At 47.8% G+C, this 17,974-nt stretch overlaps 1 protein-coding gene across 3 annotated transcripts in view; it reads right to left on the bottom strand.

Annotated features, from left to right (window-relative positions):
• The window catches only part of TP73 (tumor protein p73), a 32,560-nt gene extending 14,855 nt beyond the window's left edge, over positions 1-17,705 (bottom strand). Inside the window, exons 1-4 of one of the 3 annotated variants that reach the window (XM_087914842.1) lie at positions 17,637-17,705; positions 16,046-16,135; positions 14,496-14,619; positions 6,595-6,840 (exon numbers count right to left, since the gene is read on the bottom strand). In XM_087914842.1, coding sequence (XP_087770968.1) covers positions 6,595-6,840; positions 14,496-14,619; positions 16,046-16,104 — 429 coding nt within the window. In that variant the 5' untranslated portion in view covers positions 16,105-16,135; positions 17,637-17,705. Of the gene's footprint in view, positions 1-6,594; positions 6,841-6,985; positions 7,953-12,281; positions 12,571-14,495; positions 14,620-16,045; positions 16,136-17,636 lie in introns of those variants that run through there. The other 2 variants (XM_087914843.1, XM_087914844.1) reach the window with 2 other exon arrangements.
• Between the last annotated feature and the right edge of the window lie 269 nt (positions 17,706-17,974).

The raw sequence follows: 17,974 nt of genomic DNA, 5'->3' as shown, positions 1-17,974 counted from the left end.
ACCCAAAGTGTGATGCTGGATTGCGCGGAAATGCACAAACCTGGCGAGGGGGAGTTGTGTGCGATTGTGTTTGTGTGTTGTTTGGGGGAAGAGAGCGGGGGGGGGGGTCCTGGGGAGCCTCATTTCCTTACCGCCTTTTGTACAAGCAGCTGCGAGGCGTCCCATCCGCAGGGCAGGCCCAGACAGATTGCGCGAGAAAGGTGCTAATAACACACATGTCGTCTCGCTCTGGCGTGTAGCGGCTTGCAAACCGCAAATACCGTTAACCAGCTTGGCAAAATCTGTCCGGACAGATCCAGGGAGGGGAAAGACACGCGGGGTCCTGCAACGTGCCTCTTCCTATGGTGGGGAGTCCTCCACTTACGACCACAAGGGAGCAATTCTTATTGCGTCAGGAACGGAGTAAGAGCAGAATTGTTATTCTGTTTACGAATTTGCCATTTGTCTGGAATACGGAACACGAAGGGAGGAAGGAAGGAAGGAAGGAAGGAAGGAAGGAAGGAAGGAAGGAAGGAAGGAAGGAAGGAAGGAAGGAAGGAAAGAAGGAGAATAGGAAAAGGAAGGGAAGGAAGAAAGGAGAATAGAAAAATTAGGAAGGAAGGAGAATAGAAAAAGAAATTAGGAAGGAAGAAAGGAAGATAGAAAAAAGAAATTAGGAAGGAAGAAAGGAAGATAGAAAAAAGAAATTAGGAAGGAAGGAGAATAGAAAAAGAAATTAGGAAGGAAGGGAGGAAGGGAGGAAGGAAAGGAAGGGGAAAGAAGGAGAATAGAAAAAGAAAATAGGAAGAAAGGAAGGGGAATATAGAAAAAGACATTAGGAAGGAAGGAGGGAGGGAAGGAAGGAAACGGAAAGTAGAATAGAAAAAGAAACATAGGTGGGAAGGGAGGGGAAAGAAGGAGAATAGAAAAAGAAATTAGGAAGGAAGGAGGGAGAGAGGGAAGGAAGGAAAGAAAGAAGGAAGGAAAAGGAAAGTAGGAGAACAGAAAAAAGAAATGTAGGTAGGTAGGCAGGGAAGGGAAGAAGGAAGGATAACAGACTTGGGAGGGACTTTTGAGGTCTTCTAGTCCAACCCCCTGCCCAAGCAGGAGACCCTCTCTAATGATGCTATCAGGTCTCTTGCCTTGAGCAGGGGTTGGACTAGAAGACCTCCAAGAGTCCCTTCCAGCCCTAGGATGCCGCCTTCCAGGTTCTTTTCATCTTACTGACGAGACCGCAAGGAAGAATAATTTCAGGGACGTTTTTGTTCCTAGTCTTTTTTTCGGAGTTACAGATTCATTTCTGCCCCCTTCCCCCGACCCCCCAAAAAAAACCCCAAGCCCTTCCACCGCCCCCAGATGCCAATTAGGCCAGACGGAGGCGAGGTTGCCCCCACCACCCAACCCTGCCAGTTGCCAGGCCATCCAAGGGGATCGCACGACTGGAGGTGGATTTGTGAAAAAATATTAATTATCTCTCGGTTGGGAAAAAGGAGCAACAGCTGTGGAGCAGTTCCTAATTTCCAACATGCCCAAACAGGCAGATCCCCAATTTTTATTTTTTTTTATTTTTATTTTTTTGCACCGGTTGGCGTGTAACCGTCCCTCCAGGCCCTGTCGCAGCTGACCAATCGCGCGCGCGTGTGTGTGTGTGTGAAGAGGGAAGGATGAATATGCGCTGGTGATTGGGGTGTTTCGTTTGCTTTTCAAAGAATGTGCGCGACTAGGGCAATATATATATATATATATATATATATATATATACACATATATAATATACATATACATATACACATACATACATACATCATATATACACTAGCTGGATAGATACCCATGTGCTTCGCTACGAAACTCTGTGGTGGGGCTTAATTTTGAGGGAGGAAAATAAGGAGGGGAAAATTCCGCCTCTGCCGACCGGCATCCATCACCTAGCGTCCTGTCGGTGTGTGAGAGAGTGGAGGGCTGTTTGGAAACTGACACCATATTTGCTCTGTGAGCAAGAAGGAGACAGCAAGGAGCCTGGGCGTGGCTTAGCTCAACTGTTCTGTATTAAAGCTGGTTGCTGCTGTGAAACGGAAACTCCTCTCCTCTGCTTGTGTTTTGGAAGAGATTTGGAAGAGATTTCTTTTCAGGTGGGTGGGGAGGGGGAGTAGAACTGCTTAGCATCAGAGCCAGGGGTGGGATTCTACCAGTTTGCACCTATTCGCTAGAACCGGTTGTTAACATCCTAAGCAGTTCAGAGAGCTGGTTGTTAGAAAAAATTACTGGGCTAATCCTGTAAGGAAGGCAGGAAGGAAACATTCTGGTGTTGCTTACAGAAACTGCCTCTCCGTTAACCTTATTATATTCTTGGCAGGACTAGACTTCCTGTCTCTGGAACTTCTCTGGAGTTTTTTCCCCTCCTTTGCTTGTGTGGAGGGACCATTCAAAGTTACAACGGCACTGAAAAAAGTGACTTATGACCATTTTTTCATACTTATGACAGTTGCAGCATCCCCACAGTCATGAGAGGCCAAGGCAAGGAGATGCGTGCCTCAATGTGAGTGATGTTGAGTTGGCCACGCCCACCAACTAAGCCACGCCCACAGAACCGGTTGTTAAAAAAATTTGAATCCCACCCCTGATCAGAGCGAGTTAATAACAATAATAAGAATCATAGGAAATACTCTAAATGCTCTGATGATATATATTTCCTCCAACTTTTCTCACAGATGACTAGGAGATTGGCTGGGTTGTGGATGGCTCTCGGGAAGGCCGGGCGATGCATTTGGCCAGTTTGGAATGTGAAGGTTCATGCAAAAAATAAAAAATCAAATCAAATCACAAGAATTGTGGGGTTATTCGATGCCCAATTACTTTCTGGATGATTTGGGGCTCCAATTAGATATTTTGTTTTCCTTCATCTCAATTTTCTTTCTTTCTTTTTTTGCAAGGAAAAGAAAATTGTGATGAAATCCTTGTGGGTGACGAGCCACATTTTTGGGACGGCTTAAAATTAGGAAGTGGTGGCGAGGTATTTGCAACCGATTCCTAATCCTTCAGTTTGGTTCCATCCAGGAGACCTCAAGAGGAGGAAAAATGATTTGGCAGAGTAAGAAAGATGGCAGTTATGGGTTTGTTTTTTTCCCCTTCAAGAAAAAACTGGCAAAAAACCCCCCCCCAAACCACATTTTATCTAAAATCCTGGAGGGAGACATCTATTCCATCCCAGACACCGGTTCAAAATAATCACTTCTGGAAATGCTGAATATGTGGACGATATTCTGCAGTAATACAGGTTGGAGTTCAGAGGCAGATATTTCTCTCCCTAACCACAATGAGAATTTATCTGCTGAACAAAACTCTGTACTGGCGACAGGAAAGGCAGCAAGCCAGTAAATTGCTAGCTCCATTCAGTCGTCTCTGACTCCACCCCGCAAGCGATTACGGAGTCATCCAAAGAAGATGATTCTGCAGGAATACAGGTAAGTCCTTGGGTTACAACAGCAACTGGGCCCAAAATTTATCTTGCTTAGTGAAACATTTGTTAAGTGAGTTTTTTGCCCCGTTTTATGAGCTTTCTTGTCATTAAGTGGATCACTGTGGTTGTTAAATTAATAGCATGGTCACTAAGCGAATCCGGCTGACTTTGCTCGTCAAAAGGTTGCAAAAGGGGGACCATGTGACCTCGGGACACCGCGACCATCATAAATATAAGTCAGTCGCCAAGCGGCTGAATTTTGATCCCAAGACCACAACGGTCATAAGTGTGAAAAACGGTCCTGAGTCGCTTTTTTCAGCGTCGTCGTAACTTGGAACGGCCAGTGAATGAATAGTTAGGTCCCTGTATTTATACTCCTCCAAGAAAAAGAGTTGGAGAGAAAAACCGGCTGAAAAAAACGTAGCCCATCTCTCACCTGAGTCTGGGCACCAACCTGGCAGGGCGGCCTACATTTCGCAAACACTGATTGGTCGTGGTGGACAAGCCACACACCCCTGCTTCCTTCGTGGCCAATGGCGCAGGAGCGGGTGAGGTCATGAAGCCATGCCAGAATGCTTCCGCTGCAAAGGTGGCTGGGATATCGGAAGTCACCTGAAAAGCAGGTATGCCTCCAAAATAGCATCAGTTGGCCCAGTTTATGGGATTGGAGTTAACCTGGTTTGTGATGGGTCTGATGATTTTGGGAACGACCTCTTTGGATTGGGTTGTCCTAAGAGGTGGCTAGTAAAACAGGATACTCGGCTTGTAAACTTGGTTTGCCTGACCTGTTAAGCTCAACTGGTAAACTTGGTTTGCCTGATTTATTAAGCTCAACTAGCAGACGTGGTTTTTCCAACTTGCAAAGCTCAAGTGAACCTGGTTTGTTCAACTTCCTCAGCTCAACTAGTCAACTTAGTTTGCCTGACTTCAAAAGCGCAACTAGTAAAGTTGGTTTGCCCAACTTGTAAACTTTAGTTCCACATCTTACTAAGCTTAATTAGCTATTTGTAGCTTGATGGATTGATCGTGGCTGATAGAGTCCCTTATGGGGACCCTATGGTTGGTTGCAGCCAGAGGAAAATCTTTTCCTGGGTGATGGAGGGTCTACTTGGGAGTAAAGAGAAACCCCTCTGGCAGAGAAAAAGAAGTTGGTTTTGTTAAAAAAAAAAATAGATACGATGTTTTGTTACATTAACAGCTTCTAGTTCTTAAAACCCAGACACAGAACTAAATATTAGAATATTACAGGGGAGAATTATAATATGAGGATGAGAAAGAAATATAGATATTTTTTCTATCGAAAAGAAATGTACATAGGTCTGTCTGTCTGTCTGTCTATCTATCTATCTATCTATCTATCTATCTATCTATCTATCTATCTATTATCTATCTATCTATCTATCTATCTACAATCTCTCTCATCTATCTCTATCTGTCTGCCTGCCTGTCTGCCTACCTACCTACCATCTCTCATCTATCTATCTACAAACTCTCTCATCTATCTGTCTGTCTATCTATCTATCTATCTATCTATCTATCTATCTATCTATCTATCTATCTATCTATATCATCTCTCTCTCTCTCTCTCTAATTAATTCACTTTAAGGCTGTTCAATCTGCCCCTTCGCCGCACACTCTGGAAACGAATTCAAACAACAGATATTTCCCCCCCTCCAGATGCGGCTTTTGGGTAAAAGAAAGCACCGAGGTGTTTTTTTAAAAGGGAGCATCGATATGAAGGAGAGACGGCAAAGGGCAGCATTGACACACACAGAAACACACACACTCTTACACACCCATTCCTGAAGGTAAACCCTGAGAGTATTTAACGGTAAATGCCACCTAGCTGTTTTTACTGGAATGCAATGCAGCAATGCTGTTTATTGTCGCTATCTAGATAAAAAAAAAAACTGTAAAATGGACACAAGGATCCCAGACCGAGTCTTTTATCTGCTTTCCAAGCAAAGAAGGCAGATATGACGAGGACATCCTGGAAGGGACGGTCACACAACGTGAAAAACCCAAAACACTTAATCCACGTGCCGGGAACTTTGGCCCGAGTAACGTAACCTGCCCTGCCACAGGGCGAGAAAAAAAATAAAAAAATTAAGCCGGTAGAGAACCAGAGATCAATCTCGGTTATCAATTTAAAAAAACAACAACACATGTTGGTAGCTCAGGGTTGAAATGTGGGGATCCCCTCTGAACTTGGGGTTTTGTTTTTGCAGAGGTTTCATGAGCCAAACCAGGTTACAAACTAGGACTTAGCCCTGATCACGTTACCTAGTTTGGGTCGTGAAACATCAGCAAGAAAATGACCCAAGGTCAGAGAGCCCCAAAGAGCCCCACAGTCCTCCCCCTTTTCTTTCTACTCTCCTGCTTTCTCCTTCCCCTTCTTCTCTTTCTCCTCCTCCTCCTCTTCTTCTTCTTCTTTCCCTTCTCTTTCTCGTCTTTCTCTTCCCCTTCCTTCTCCTTCTTTCTCTTCTACTTCTTTCTTCTACTCTTTTCTCCTTCCCCTTCTCTTTCTCCTCTCCTTCTTCTCCTCCTTCTTTCTAATCCTCTTTCTCCTTCTGTTTCTCCTCTCCTTCTTTCTCCTTCTCCTTCTCCCCGCTCGTCCCTCTCTAGCACTGGTGATGTTACCTAGTCTGGTAACGAAACGTCTGCAAGGAAACCACCAAGCTCAGAGAGTACCAAGGACCCCACAGTCCTTCTCCTCCTCCTCATCTCCCACTCCCTTCTAGCACTGATGTTACCTCATTGGGTCATGAAATGCGCGTGCTGGAAAACCACCAGGCTCCGAGAGCACCACGGACCCCCGATCAGTCTCATTTTGGGGGGGGGGGAGGAGGGGGCTAATTTTGGAGAGAGACCAACCTTCAAAGTCTTGGAGAGGTTGCCTGCGGAGGGCTGGCCATCCGTTTCTGGAGGGTGCCAGGGTGCTGGGGGTGTTGGATTGGGAGGGAAAGCACAGCAAGGGAACCCCTATCCCACCTGGGGTGGCATTCCCACAAGGAAAAGGGGGGAAACCCCCCCCAAAAAATAATAATACGAGACCCCTCCATTACGAACCCCCGCCCCACCTTCCGAGCCGCTTCGGAGAGAGCAAAGGAAAGAGAAAGAGAGAGAGAGAGAGACACACACACACACCAACTTACCGTCCAGGTGGCTGATTTCGCCGTGCTGGATTGCTGGAAGGTGACCTCGAAGTGATGGGGTCCCGGGTAGTCCGTATTGGAGGGGATGATGGGCGCCGGGGACATGGTGTCAAAGGTCGAGCTGGGCTGGGAGTAGGGCGAGAGCGTGGGGACATTCGCGATGTGCTCGGAGCTGTAAGGCGTGGAGGAGGCAGCTTGGCTGTCAGCGGTCTGATCCATGCTCCTGTTTAGCAAATTGTACTGGGACTGGGGGGGGGGGGGGGGGGTGGGGGAAGGGAAGGGAAGAGAAGGGAGAAGAAGAGAAGAGAAGTCACACCGCCAGTTGCACAGCGGAGGTGCCCCCACCCTGCAAAAATGCACCAGGTGTAAGGAGAGGCTCCTGCTTACATACCTGGCCGGGGTCCTTTCGGTGGAGGCTTTTTTTTTTTTTGCATTCCACCCCTCCCCTTCAAAACAAGCCCACGCTTGCTCCGTGCCACAGTTTCCTTTCTTTTTTTTCCTTCCTTTCTTTCTTATTTTCTTTTTGCAGTTTGCAAAGGGTGGAGGAGAAAAGTTGTCGAAGAGGAGGGGGCGGAAGGTTAGGGTTGGGTGGGAATGGCGGCGGGGGTCTTGGGGCGGCAGGGTGGGCGTGAGGGAGAGGATGGAGAGGGCTTGTATGGCTGGGCAGGGGTGGGGGTGGGGTCAGGTTGGGGAAGGACCGCGAGAGGGGTGACCTGGCAGCAGAAGGAACCGGGGGTTGCGCTAACGCGCTGAGCATAAACTGAGCGGGTGGGTTGTGTTGGGGATGGGTGGATGGATGGATGGATGGATGGAGAAGGAAGGAGGAGGGATGAAGGAAGGAAGGAAAAGGTAAGGGAGGAGGAGGGAGGGAGGAAGGAAAAGATGAGGGAAGAAGGAAGGAAAAGGGAAGGAAGAAGGAGGGAGGGAGGAGGGAGGGAGGAAAGGAAAAAGGAAGAGGGAGGAAGAAAGGAAGAAGACCGGAAGTAAGGAAGGGGAGGGAGGAAGGAGGAAAAGGAAGAAATGGAAAGGAAGAAGGGAGGGAGAAAAAGGAAGGAGTGGAACGGAATGAAAGAAATGGGGAGAGGAAGGAGGGAAGGAAGGATATGAAAGAAGGAGGGAGGGAGGAAAAGGTATAGAAGAAGGATATGGAAGAGAGGGAAGAAGGAAGGCAGAAAGGAAAGAAGGAAAAGGGAGGTGTAGAAGAAGATGGAAGGGAAGAAGGACGGAAGGAAGGGAGCAAAGAAGGAAGACACAGCCAGGCCAAGCTAAGCTCAAGTTTTCCTCCGCGTCAATATTTTTCCTGCTCTGGGAAAGGCTAAGACCCATAAAGGCTCATAAAATGTGTGTGTGTGTGTGTGAAGAACGAAGAAATTGGGGAGGGGGTGGCTGTCGACTTTGCCAACCGGAGCCTGTCCCGGCCTGCGTCTCCAATCTGACACTCAACCCCTCCTGGACTCCAAACTCTGCCCGTGGCAAGTTTGCACAAGCGGGTTGGAGCGAGGCCCATCCTCCTGTGCTTCCTAACCAACAACCCCCCCCCCGCGTTTATGGGCTTTGGTACTCCGCTTCCCAGAGAGAGAGAGAGAGAGAGAGAGAATGAGAACGAGAGTAAGAAAAGGAGTAAGAGAGAGAAAGAGAAAAAGAGAGAAAGAGAGTAAAAGAAAGAGAAAGAGGGAGAAAGAAAGAAGAGAAAGAGAACAAGAGTAAGAAAAAAAGAGAATGAGAGAGTAAAAGAGAGAGAGAGAGAGAGAGAGAGAGAGAATGAGAACGAGAGTAAGAAAAAGAGTAAGAGAGAGAAAGAGAAAAAGAGAGAAAGAGAGTAAAAGAAAGAGAAAGAGAGAAAGAGGGAGAAAGAGAGAGAGAGAGAGCTGTGATGGAAGCAAATGATCCAGTGACCACTATCTCCACCATGGGGGCTTACCTTAAGCTGAGATTTATGGCCTCCAAAATCTGGACAAACCATCAAAGGAGGCTTATTGGGAATCTTAATCTAGACTTCAGGCTGTTTGGGTTCAGCCCCCCACCCCCAGGAGTTACTGGATAAAAAGTACACGTATGGTTGGAAAATTATCTATATATCTATATATCTATATCTCTATATTATAACATGAAATGTATATTAAATATGAATATATGCACAAGATAGATGTACCCAGTTAACACACTGTTGAAGCGAAAGATGGTCATTTTGTAAAATAGTAATAATAATAATAATAATAACAACAACAACAATTTGCTGTTCCTCTCACTGTGCAGCAATTCTCAACAACCTCTTAACAGCTTTCCACCAGAGGTTGTCAGTGGCTCCAGCGCTGGAGGTTTTTAAGAAGAGACTGGACAGTCATTGGTCTGGAATGGTCCAGACTTAGGGTCTCCTGTTTGAGCAGGGGGCTGGACTAGAAGACCTCCGAGGTCCCTTCCAACTCTATTCTGATTGATTGATTGATTGATTGATTGATTGGAATGGTCTAGGGTCTCCTGTTTGAGCAGGGGGCTGGACTAGAAGACCTCTGAGGTCCCTTCCAACTCTATTCTGATTGATGGATTGATTGATTGATTGGAATGGTCTAGGGTCTCCTGTTTGAGCAGGGGGCTGGACTAGAAGACCTCTGAGGTCCCTTCCAACTCTATTCTGATTGATTGATTGATTGATTGATTGGAATGGTCTAGGGTCTCCTGTTTGAGCAGAGGGCTGGACTAGAAGACCTCCGAGGGCCCTTCCAGCTCTATTCTCATTGATTGACAGGAAAAAAAAACAACGTGCGTTCTCCATGCTGGAAGGGCTGCAAAAATCCGGTCACAGCAAAAAAAATAATAATAATTAAACAGCTTCCGACCAGCAAAGTTCCATGGCGGCAGCAGCGGCAGTCAGATGCGCTTAAGGACCACCCAACTCACTTAAGGACCCCACGAGGGTTCGCTTCACAACTGCGGCGAAGAAAAGGCCGTCCAAATCCGACGCCCCCCTCGCTTTAACGCCAGGAACATCCCGTCCCCGTTTTTGGCGTCGGTCGGTCGGTCGTCGGCGGAGGGACTAGCCGCCGATCACCTCGCGCCTGGCCTCTTCGGCGTGGATGTCGGCTCCACTTCCACCCTTTTCTTTTCCAACCTTGGCAGTCGAGGGAACGTGTCGAAACTTGGGATTCGAACCTCACCCACTTAGACCTTTTCTGAAGCTGTTCTGGAATTGTGTGTGTGTGTGTGTGTGTGTGTGTGTGTGTGTGTGTTTAAATGAGGAGGGGAGGTGGAAGAGACCTCCGGTTGTGTTGTGTTGTCTCCCACAATCTTTCCAGTGTGTTTGGTGAGTAACGGCTGGAATTTGCAACAAGCTTTGACTTGCGCCGGCAAAAAACGAAACATCTCTTTTCTCCCCGAAAGTATGCAGGATGGTACGAGAAATATATATATATATATATATATTTTCATCCTTCTCTCCAGAATTCCTCCCCCTTCTTTGGAGACAGGAACTTCGATCAGGCTGGGATCCTTCCCAAAAACACAGTGTGAACCAACATGGATCTTAGAGGATAATGGAGTTGGAAGGGACATTAGAGGTTGTCTAGTCCAGCCTCGGCTCAAGCCGGAGAGACTCTAGACCATTTCAATCCATCCGTCAATCAGAATAGAGCTGGAAGGGACCTCAGAGGTCTTCTAGTCTGAACCCCTGCTCAAAGGGGAGAGCCTGGACCATGTCAATCAGTTGGAATATAGCTGGGAGGGGCCTTGGAGGTCTTCTAGTCCAGCCCCCCACAAGTCACTTGGTCGTTAAATGAACCGAGCTTCCCCATGAAAGGTTGCAAATGGGGGATGTGGGAATCGCGCGACCCCAGGGACACGCCGACTGTCCTAAATATGAGTTGCCAAGGCGTCCGAATTTGGCTCATGCAGCCGTGGGGTCGCCACAATGGTCATAAGCCTGAAAAACGGTCGTTAAGTGTGAAAACGGGTCATAACAAGTCCCCTTTGTTCAGTGCCGTTTGACACGAATTGTCGTAAGTTTGAGGACTCAAAAGAATAAGCTTCCTGGCTGGCTGTGGCTGCTGGGAATTGTAGTCCAGCCTAACGATGAAGAGAGAGAGAGAGAGAGAGAGAGAGCGCGGCAGGTTGTAAAAAAACAACTACCCAGGGTTTGCATGTGACTTGAAAAACAACAGTTGCCGAGTGTGGCACAAATTCAAAGCAACACAATCCCTCCCGCTTGGCAATTAAGTCATAAGGTTACCGCAAAACACACACAGAAGGTACCGCAACAACATCCGACCGGTATGAACAACTGCTGGCAAATCAGTGCCACATTTTTTAACAGGCATCTCCTCTTAAATCCACGCAACCCTGCAGCTGCCTCGAAAAATCGAGTTTTATTTTTATTTAGGGAAGGATGGATTTTTTATTTCCAACTCCCGGAGAAATAAATCCTCTTGGGTTTTGTTTTTTTGCACCCTCGATCTTCCACGATCTGAATCTCCTTTTTAAATTTTGCCATCCTGGCTCCCCCCACAAAATCTTGGGATTTAATCCCCTTTGACCCTTGCTTCAGCTTGGAGAAAGGATGTGGCCCGCTGCCTTGTCAACAGCAAACTGAGCTCGCTAACTGTTTTGCGGTTTGGTGGAAACCGCCAAACACACACCCAACACACACACAGAGGCGCGCATGAAAAGCTGCAGATGTTTGTCAGGCGGCTGCAACAAACAAGACCACACCTTCGCGGACGAGGATCATGTCCCCACCACCCACCCCAGTCTCAAAAACACTGCCTCCTGTCCATCCTCAAATCCAGATTTTAATCGGATTTGGATTTGTTTGGATCCAGTTTATTTTTATTTATATATTTTGTCGAAAGCTTACGATGCAACAGAAATAAGAATAAACATAAGTTTAAATATAAGAGATAGGAACTAATAATTGGGGACAATAGGGCGGGGACGGTAGGCACGATTGGGCGCTTATGCACAGACTTATGCATTTTATTTGGGCAAGTCCTAATTCTTGGCACGGGCGAATCATAAAAACTCGGAATTGGAAAGCAAGTAATCGAGAGCAGAGTGGCAAATCTTTTATCGAAACCGAAGCTCCCGTCGGGGTTATTGGACGTTATCGAATAAAATTCAGCTCCATTGGATATTGTAAAATAAAGGCAGCTACGTGCGTATTTGATATTATCCAATAAAGCTGGCTGCATATTATATTTATTTTTTTAAAAAAAGAGAAAGCTGTTGGCGGACAGTTGGCATCGTTTATGCAAGCCAGCTTGTCATCTAATATCTCCTTCGACGAGAGCGACAACAGACTCTGGACCTCCGTGGCTATTGCCAGCAAAGTCCGTCGAACCTGTGAGCAAGAACTCAATCCGGCCCTAATTTAATTTAAATTTGGTATTTAAGTCACAGTTAGCCAACCGTGGTTTGGCACCCATCTCCAAGCCTTCCATGAACTGCATGGAAGTTGTACGGAAACCCGTTTGGGTGCCTTTGTCCACCTGCCCCAAATTTTCTGGCCTTTTAGGGGAATCGACCCATGAAAATTGGACAGGTGGGGACCAAGACAAACCAGCTGTCAACCCAGGAGGACCACCTTCAGCCTCCTCAAACCCAACCAAGATTCGGAGGATGGTTTGGGGCACCGCACTAGCCTGGTTCCCCCCTCCCCCCGCCCCGCGCCTTCCTAAGTGGAGAAAACCATCACCTACCGTGGTGTAAGGCTGCCCCAAGTTGCTAACATACAGCATGTTTATCTCCTTGGGGTTGGAAGGTGACCAACCAGTTCCTGGCCTCTGGAGTCATGAGGGTTGAGGGAAGCTACCACGGAGGGAGGTTTTGTGGGGGTCCACCAAGGGGGTGCCAATGGCAGAAGGACCAGGGGGGGCCACAGATTCGAAGCTGGCTTGTTGGTGGTTGCCTCGATGGCTTCGCTCTCCCTCTCTCTCCTCCTGCCACCCGTTAGATTGTGGCGCTGTCATTGAGTTGCATCTAACAACCAAGCCTTCGTAGCCAACCTCTTTCTTCCCCCCACCCTCCCTTATGACTACTCATTAAAGAGAAGGCAAGTTTGAACATGCCCGTTGGAAGATTGGGCAGTACCAAGGGTGCTGCGTGGGGGGGTGGCGGAGGGCAGAGCTGGCACGGCGCACGGTGGATGCCGGTTTGCACAAGACGGCGAAGGCCCGTCCGGCCCTCCCTCTGCAACGCAGGTGGTTGAAATGCCCTCCCAGGCCGTCGGCAGCGGCAGAGGTGCTCCCTGCCCTGGTGGGAATGAAGCGCCTGGCGCAACGGAGCCGTGGCGAGGTAGGCCTTTGTGGCCGGCGATGCGGTTTGATTCGCACGGCAGCATGGGGCAAACGTTGGAAACACGCCCAGCACGGACCCCGATGGGGGAAAGAAGGCACGCATCACGGTCTTTCTCTCTCTCCCCGTCCCCATTAAACTAGAATTTGTCCCATAGAAAAATCGATGGGAGAACATTTGGATCCATGCCTTAGTTGTTTTCCACCGGTACCCCCCCAAAATGTAGCCCCCTCAAAGCACAAAATTTGGGGCCTGTCCACCCCTGGACCAAATGGATCCCTCGTGCAATTATGACACAATTCAGTCTAAGAATTGCAATTCATTTGCCAAACGTTTGAAGCCGCGAAGTGACCCCCGAAAACCCCTTCATGGTACGGATTTATTATTTTCTATCTTCCCTTTGGTCGAATGGAAAGACCCCCTGTCTGGCTTGCAAATAATACCAGGGGAACTCACAACTAAAACCAAAAACCAGGACTTGCTCCGAGAGAAAATAGCACAGCACAGAAGACCAAGCGACAGAAACAACAATTGCTAGCATGTCACCAACGTACACTTTCTTTTCTCCAGACTAGCCAAATCCTGCAACTGTTCTTCGTCTGTTTTAATCTCCAGGCCTTTAATCCTTGTTCTTCTCTGCACTTTTTCCAAAAATCACAACCTCTTTTTGGTTTTTTTGGAACATGGTCACCACACCTGGATTTTTTTGCACCAAAACCTGGAAGCAGACAGCCGGCTCTCAACTTACAAGCACAACCACTGTCACTAAGCACATTCAGCAAGCCGCACCCAGAGGAAGACCCAGGCCCATCCCATCTTTATCCTAGGGCACGCAGGGAGGAGTGGATAAGGGAGAAACGTAAATGGTGTGATCTACGGGGGAGGTATGGGCCCTGATCCCCTTCATGGGCTGCAGCTGTGAGGACTGTTTGAAAGGATGAACTGCGCATGGGCCAGTGCTGGAAGCAAAGCGTGACAATATTTCTAGTTTGTCAGTTCTTATCTGAGTTCTGGCGTCCTTCCCAGTGTGTGTATTTCGATATCCGTGGACGTCTTCAAGCCCTTATCCTTAATTGCTTCCGTGTGGTTTGTGTTGTTTTTTCCTATTTATAATTTATATGTGTTTTGAGTTTGAACGGCATTTCTTCCTTTACGTAACTGTTTGTGGGGGAGTTTTTGTCTCCAGTCAATGATAATAATTGGAGCTTTGAAGCCAAGTTGAAGGAATTAAAGGGACTTCATCTGTTTTTGTGACTTTTTTGTTGCTTTTGTATCCCACCCTGGGTCATCACGGATGAGCACCACACACACACACACACACACACACACACACACACACACACACCGGGACGCTGCAAATTATAAATACAAGCTCATTGATTTTGATTGTGTGACTGTAACGGATGGTGCAATGGTTGTAAGTCTGAGGACCGGTCATAACTCCCCCCTTTTCAGTGCCGTTCTAACTTCCAAGGGCCACTAAACCAATGGTTGTAACTCAAGGACTAGTGTAGCACCATTCCCCCCCACCCCCACCAATCTCTAGCATCCTAATTGCAGCTTGCTCAGACACCACCGATTTTTGTACATTTGTCTATCGCCGCTTTCCCAAAACTTACCATTACTGAATCATCCATGCTCCTCATCTGGAAAACATCCATGGTGACTTCGGTTTGGTTGTGGGGTTCTCCCCCTCCCCTATTTCCAGATTGGGGGAGGTCAAAATAGGTACTGTCCGGCTCCCTGCCCAGAGAAGGAAACACAACGTCAGATATTTTGCGCTCGATTGAAAGCTTGCCGCAAACTCATCCCTAAATTTGGGGTGCTCTTTTGCAACCCAAGCTGGGGTCATTCATGTTCCATGGTTTGGCCAGAGGGGCCCAGATTTCAAATAATAATTGCCTTTAATTAGGAGTACATATAAGGGGAGCTATATAAATGGAATAAACGGAGAATTAGGGTTGAAATTCTCAATGGCTTTTGAAGAGGACCAGGGGAGACAGGAGAGCAGCCTTCCAATATTTGAGGGGCTGCCCCAGAGAGGAGGAAGGGGGTCAAGCTCTTCTCCAAGGCACCCGAAGGCCAGACAAGGAAGAATGGATGGAAACTGACCAAGGAAAGATTCAACCTGGAAATAAGGAGAGATTTTCTGAGAACAGTCAACCCATGGAAGAGAAGTTGCCCTTGGAAGTTGTGGGAGCCTCATCATCCCTGAAGGCTTTCGAGAAGAGACTGGACTGCTGTCTGTCAGAAATGGTGTAGGGTCTCCCGCTTGGGCAGTGGGGGGGGGGGTTGGGCTAGATGACCTCCAAAGCCCCTTCCAACTCTGTTCATCTCTTTTAAGTTGAGTGGTGACTTGGATGGAGGGCCAACAATGGCTGACAAGGCGCTGGCCGAGGTGCTGAATTCTCCCAGGCAAAGGGGATTCCCCAGATCGCCAAATAAGATTGGATCACATTGGATCCAGAACGTGGGTGGATTTGTTAATGGATCGTGGCTTGAGGATCATGGTTTAATTAGGGTGATTGCTGGAATCCTGACCTTAGGATTTAGTAAAGGATTTAGGATTTAATTCAGTGAATAAATCAGTAACTGGGATGAACCGTCCCTCCGTGGCTAATGGACTCGTCAAATTACAAAGGGTAGTTCTTGACTTACAGCCACCCTTTCTGTTGTTAAGCGAGATGTGTGTGAATTTTGCCCCGTTCTATGATCTTCCTGGGCTCGGTAGTTAAGCGAATCACTGCAGCCAATTAATTAGTAAGCCGGTCGTTAAGCGAAATCTGGCTTCCCCGTGGACTTGTCGCAAAAAGGGGTCAAGTGGACACTGTGACCATCGTAACGATGAATCAGCTGCCAAGCGTCTGAATTTCGTTCCCAGGACCATCGTGGGGATGCTGCAAGATGTGTGAAAACTGATAATTCCCTTTTTTTCCAGCTCTGTTGTAACTTGGAATGGTCACTAAACGAACAGTCATAAGTCGAGGACTACTGTATTAGAGGCCACCTTGAAGACGTTAATTTCTTCTTCTCAGGTCAAGCCAAACCCAACTTGGCTGCCTTTTCAGGATCATGTCGCTGCTCTGTTGTGTCACCATTTTGGGAGTGCCCCCACGAGGTTCAAAGGAGCCCCCTTCTCCCCCCCCCACCCGCCAATCGTCTTACTCACAAGGTACTCCAGAGATGCTCAAAGGTTGTGCCTTCATCTGCCGGAGAAGCCCGAGACATCTTCAACGAAGTTGGGGAAGGATAGGTGGCCCTGTTGGAGGAAAGACAAGTTGTGTTAGATTGTGTAGCTTTCGCATCGATTCATTTCTCTAGAAGGAGGAGGAGGAGGAGGAGAAGAAATTGAGGAGGAGGAGGAGGAGGAGGAGGAGGAAAAATAGAAGGAGGAGAAGAAATAGGAGAGAAGGAGGAGGAGGAGAGAAGGAGAAGAAGAAGAGGAGGAGAAATAGAAGGAGAAGGAGAAGAAAGAGAAGAAGAAAGAAGAAAGAGAAGGAGAAGGAGAAAGAGGAGAAGGAGAATAAGAGGAAGAGGAGGAGAAGGGGAAGAAGAAAAGGAGAAGGGGAGAGGGAGAGGGAAGAGGAGAAGAAGAGGAGGAGGAGAAATAGAAGGAGAAAAAATAGAAGAAGAAAGAGAAGAAAGAAGAAATAGGAGAAGGAGAAAGAGGAGAAGAAGAGGAAGAGGAGGAGAAGGGGAAGAAGAAAAGGAGAAGGGGGAGGGAGAGGGAAGAGGAGAAGAAGAGGAGGAGGAGAAATAGAAGGAGAAGAAATAGAAGAAGAAGGAGAAATAGGAGGAGGAGAAGAAATAGGAGAAAGGAGGAGGAGGGGAAGGAGAAGAGGAGGAAGAGAAGAAGGAAGAAAAGGAGAAGGAAGGGAGGAGGAGAAGAGGAGGAGGAGAAGGAATAGAAGGAGGAGAAAGAAGAGGAGGAGGAGGAGAAGATAAACTTTAGTGTCACTTAGAAGAAGATAAACTTTGTCACAGAAGAAAAAGGAGGAGGAGGAGGAGGAGGAAGGTCACAAGGCAAGGACTATCCGTATCGTGTCACTGATTACCTAAAGCTACTTGAAATTCCCAGACAGGAAGTCCTCAACTTACAACCATTCATTTAGTGACGTTGTGGATGCTGCGCCGCTGGAGGTTTAGGAGACGTTACAAGGCTCCCTCCGAGCTCTCTCTCTCCCGATGGATGGATTGAAATGGCTGCTGGGGCAGGGGGCCGGACTAGATGACCTCCCGGGGCCCCTTTACCACTCCATCCTCCCCCCACCCCCGCACCCCCTTTCCACGTCCTCCTTCCCTCCAGGCGCATCAAAAAAATCAATCTCGGTGTCGTTGTCGCCTTAAACACACACACACACACACACACACACACACACACACACCCGAGAGAGGGACGTTGTGGCTCGCTCTCTACGCAAAGACTTCCAAAGTGCCCAAAAAGGGGAAGATTAAAGGTTGAGGCCTGGCCTGGTTCCACAACACCCACCTTGGAAGACACACACACACACACACACACACACACACACACACACACACACACACACACAGCACCGGTGCCAAGGGATTAACTTCTGAAAATAAATTCCTTTTCCTTCTCTTTTTAAAAAAACAAAACACCCCATGGCAGTTTTGCACCAAGTTCAGAGCGGAGGGGAGGAAAAAATATAGGGATTTTTTTGTCTTTCTTTCTTTTTCCCCCTTTGCACATGTTTTATTTTCAGAGTTTTGGGCCCCGGGAGGGAGGGGCGAAGGCCTACCTGCTTATTTCCCGGGTCCCTTTGGAGAAAAGAGAAAGGGGGAAACTGTCAGGGCAGGGAAGGGAATGCGATTCGGACGACGCAGGGCGCTAGCGGCCAAGGAGCGTCCCGGTCACCAAGGAGATGGCGCCGGAGCTGTTCAAAGCTATGCCCAAAAAAAAAAGTAAAAAAAAGTTGTGGCTTTGCACACAACTCCTTCCTGGAACAGGCAAGCGGAGGGCGGGGGTGGGGGAGAGAGGAAGCATGGACCAACCCCCGAATTTGGGTGGATCCGTTTAATGAACAAATCCGGCCGGCACAATTTTGACAAACCGCTTCCGTTTTTCGGCCTCGAATCC

This window comes from Pseudonaja textilis, chromosome 18, assembly GCF_049901715.1.
Source record: "Pseudonaja textilis isolate UNSWEBS1 chromosome 18, rPseTex1.2, whole genome shotgun sequence".
Classification (NCBI taxonomy): domain Eukaryota; kingdom Metazoa; phylum Chordata; class Lepidosauria; order Squamata; family Elapidae; genus Pseudonaja; species Pseudonaja textilis.
The sequence above is the reverse complement of the archived record's forward strand: the minus strand, read 5'-3'. Positions and strand labels throughout refer to the sequence as shown.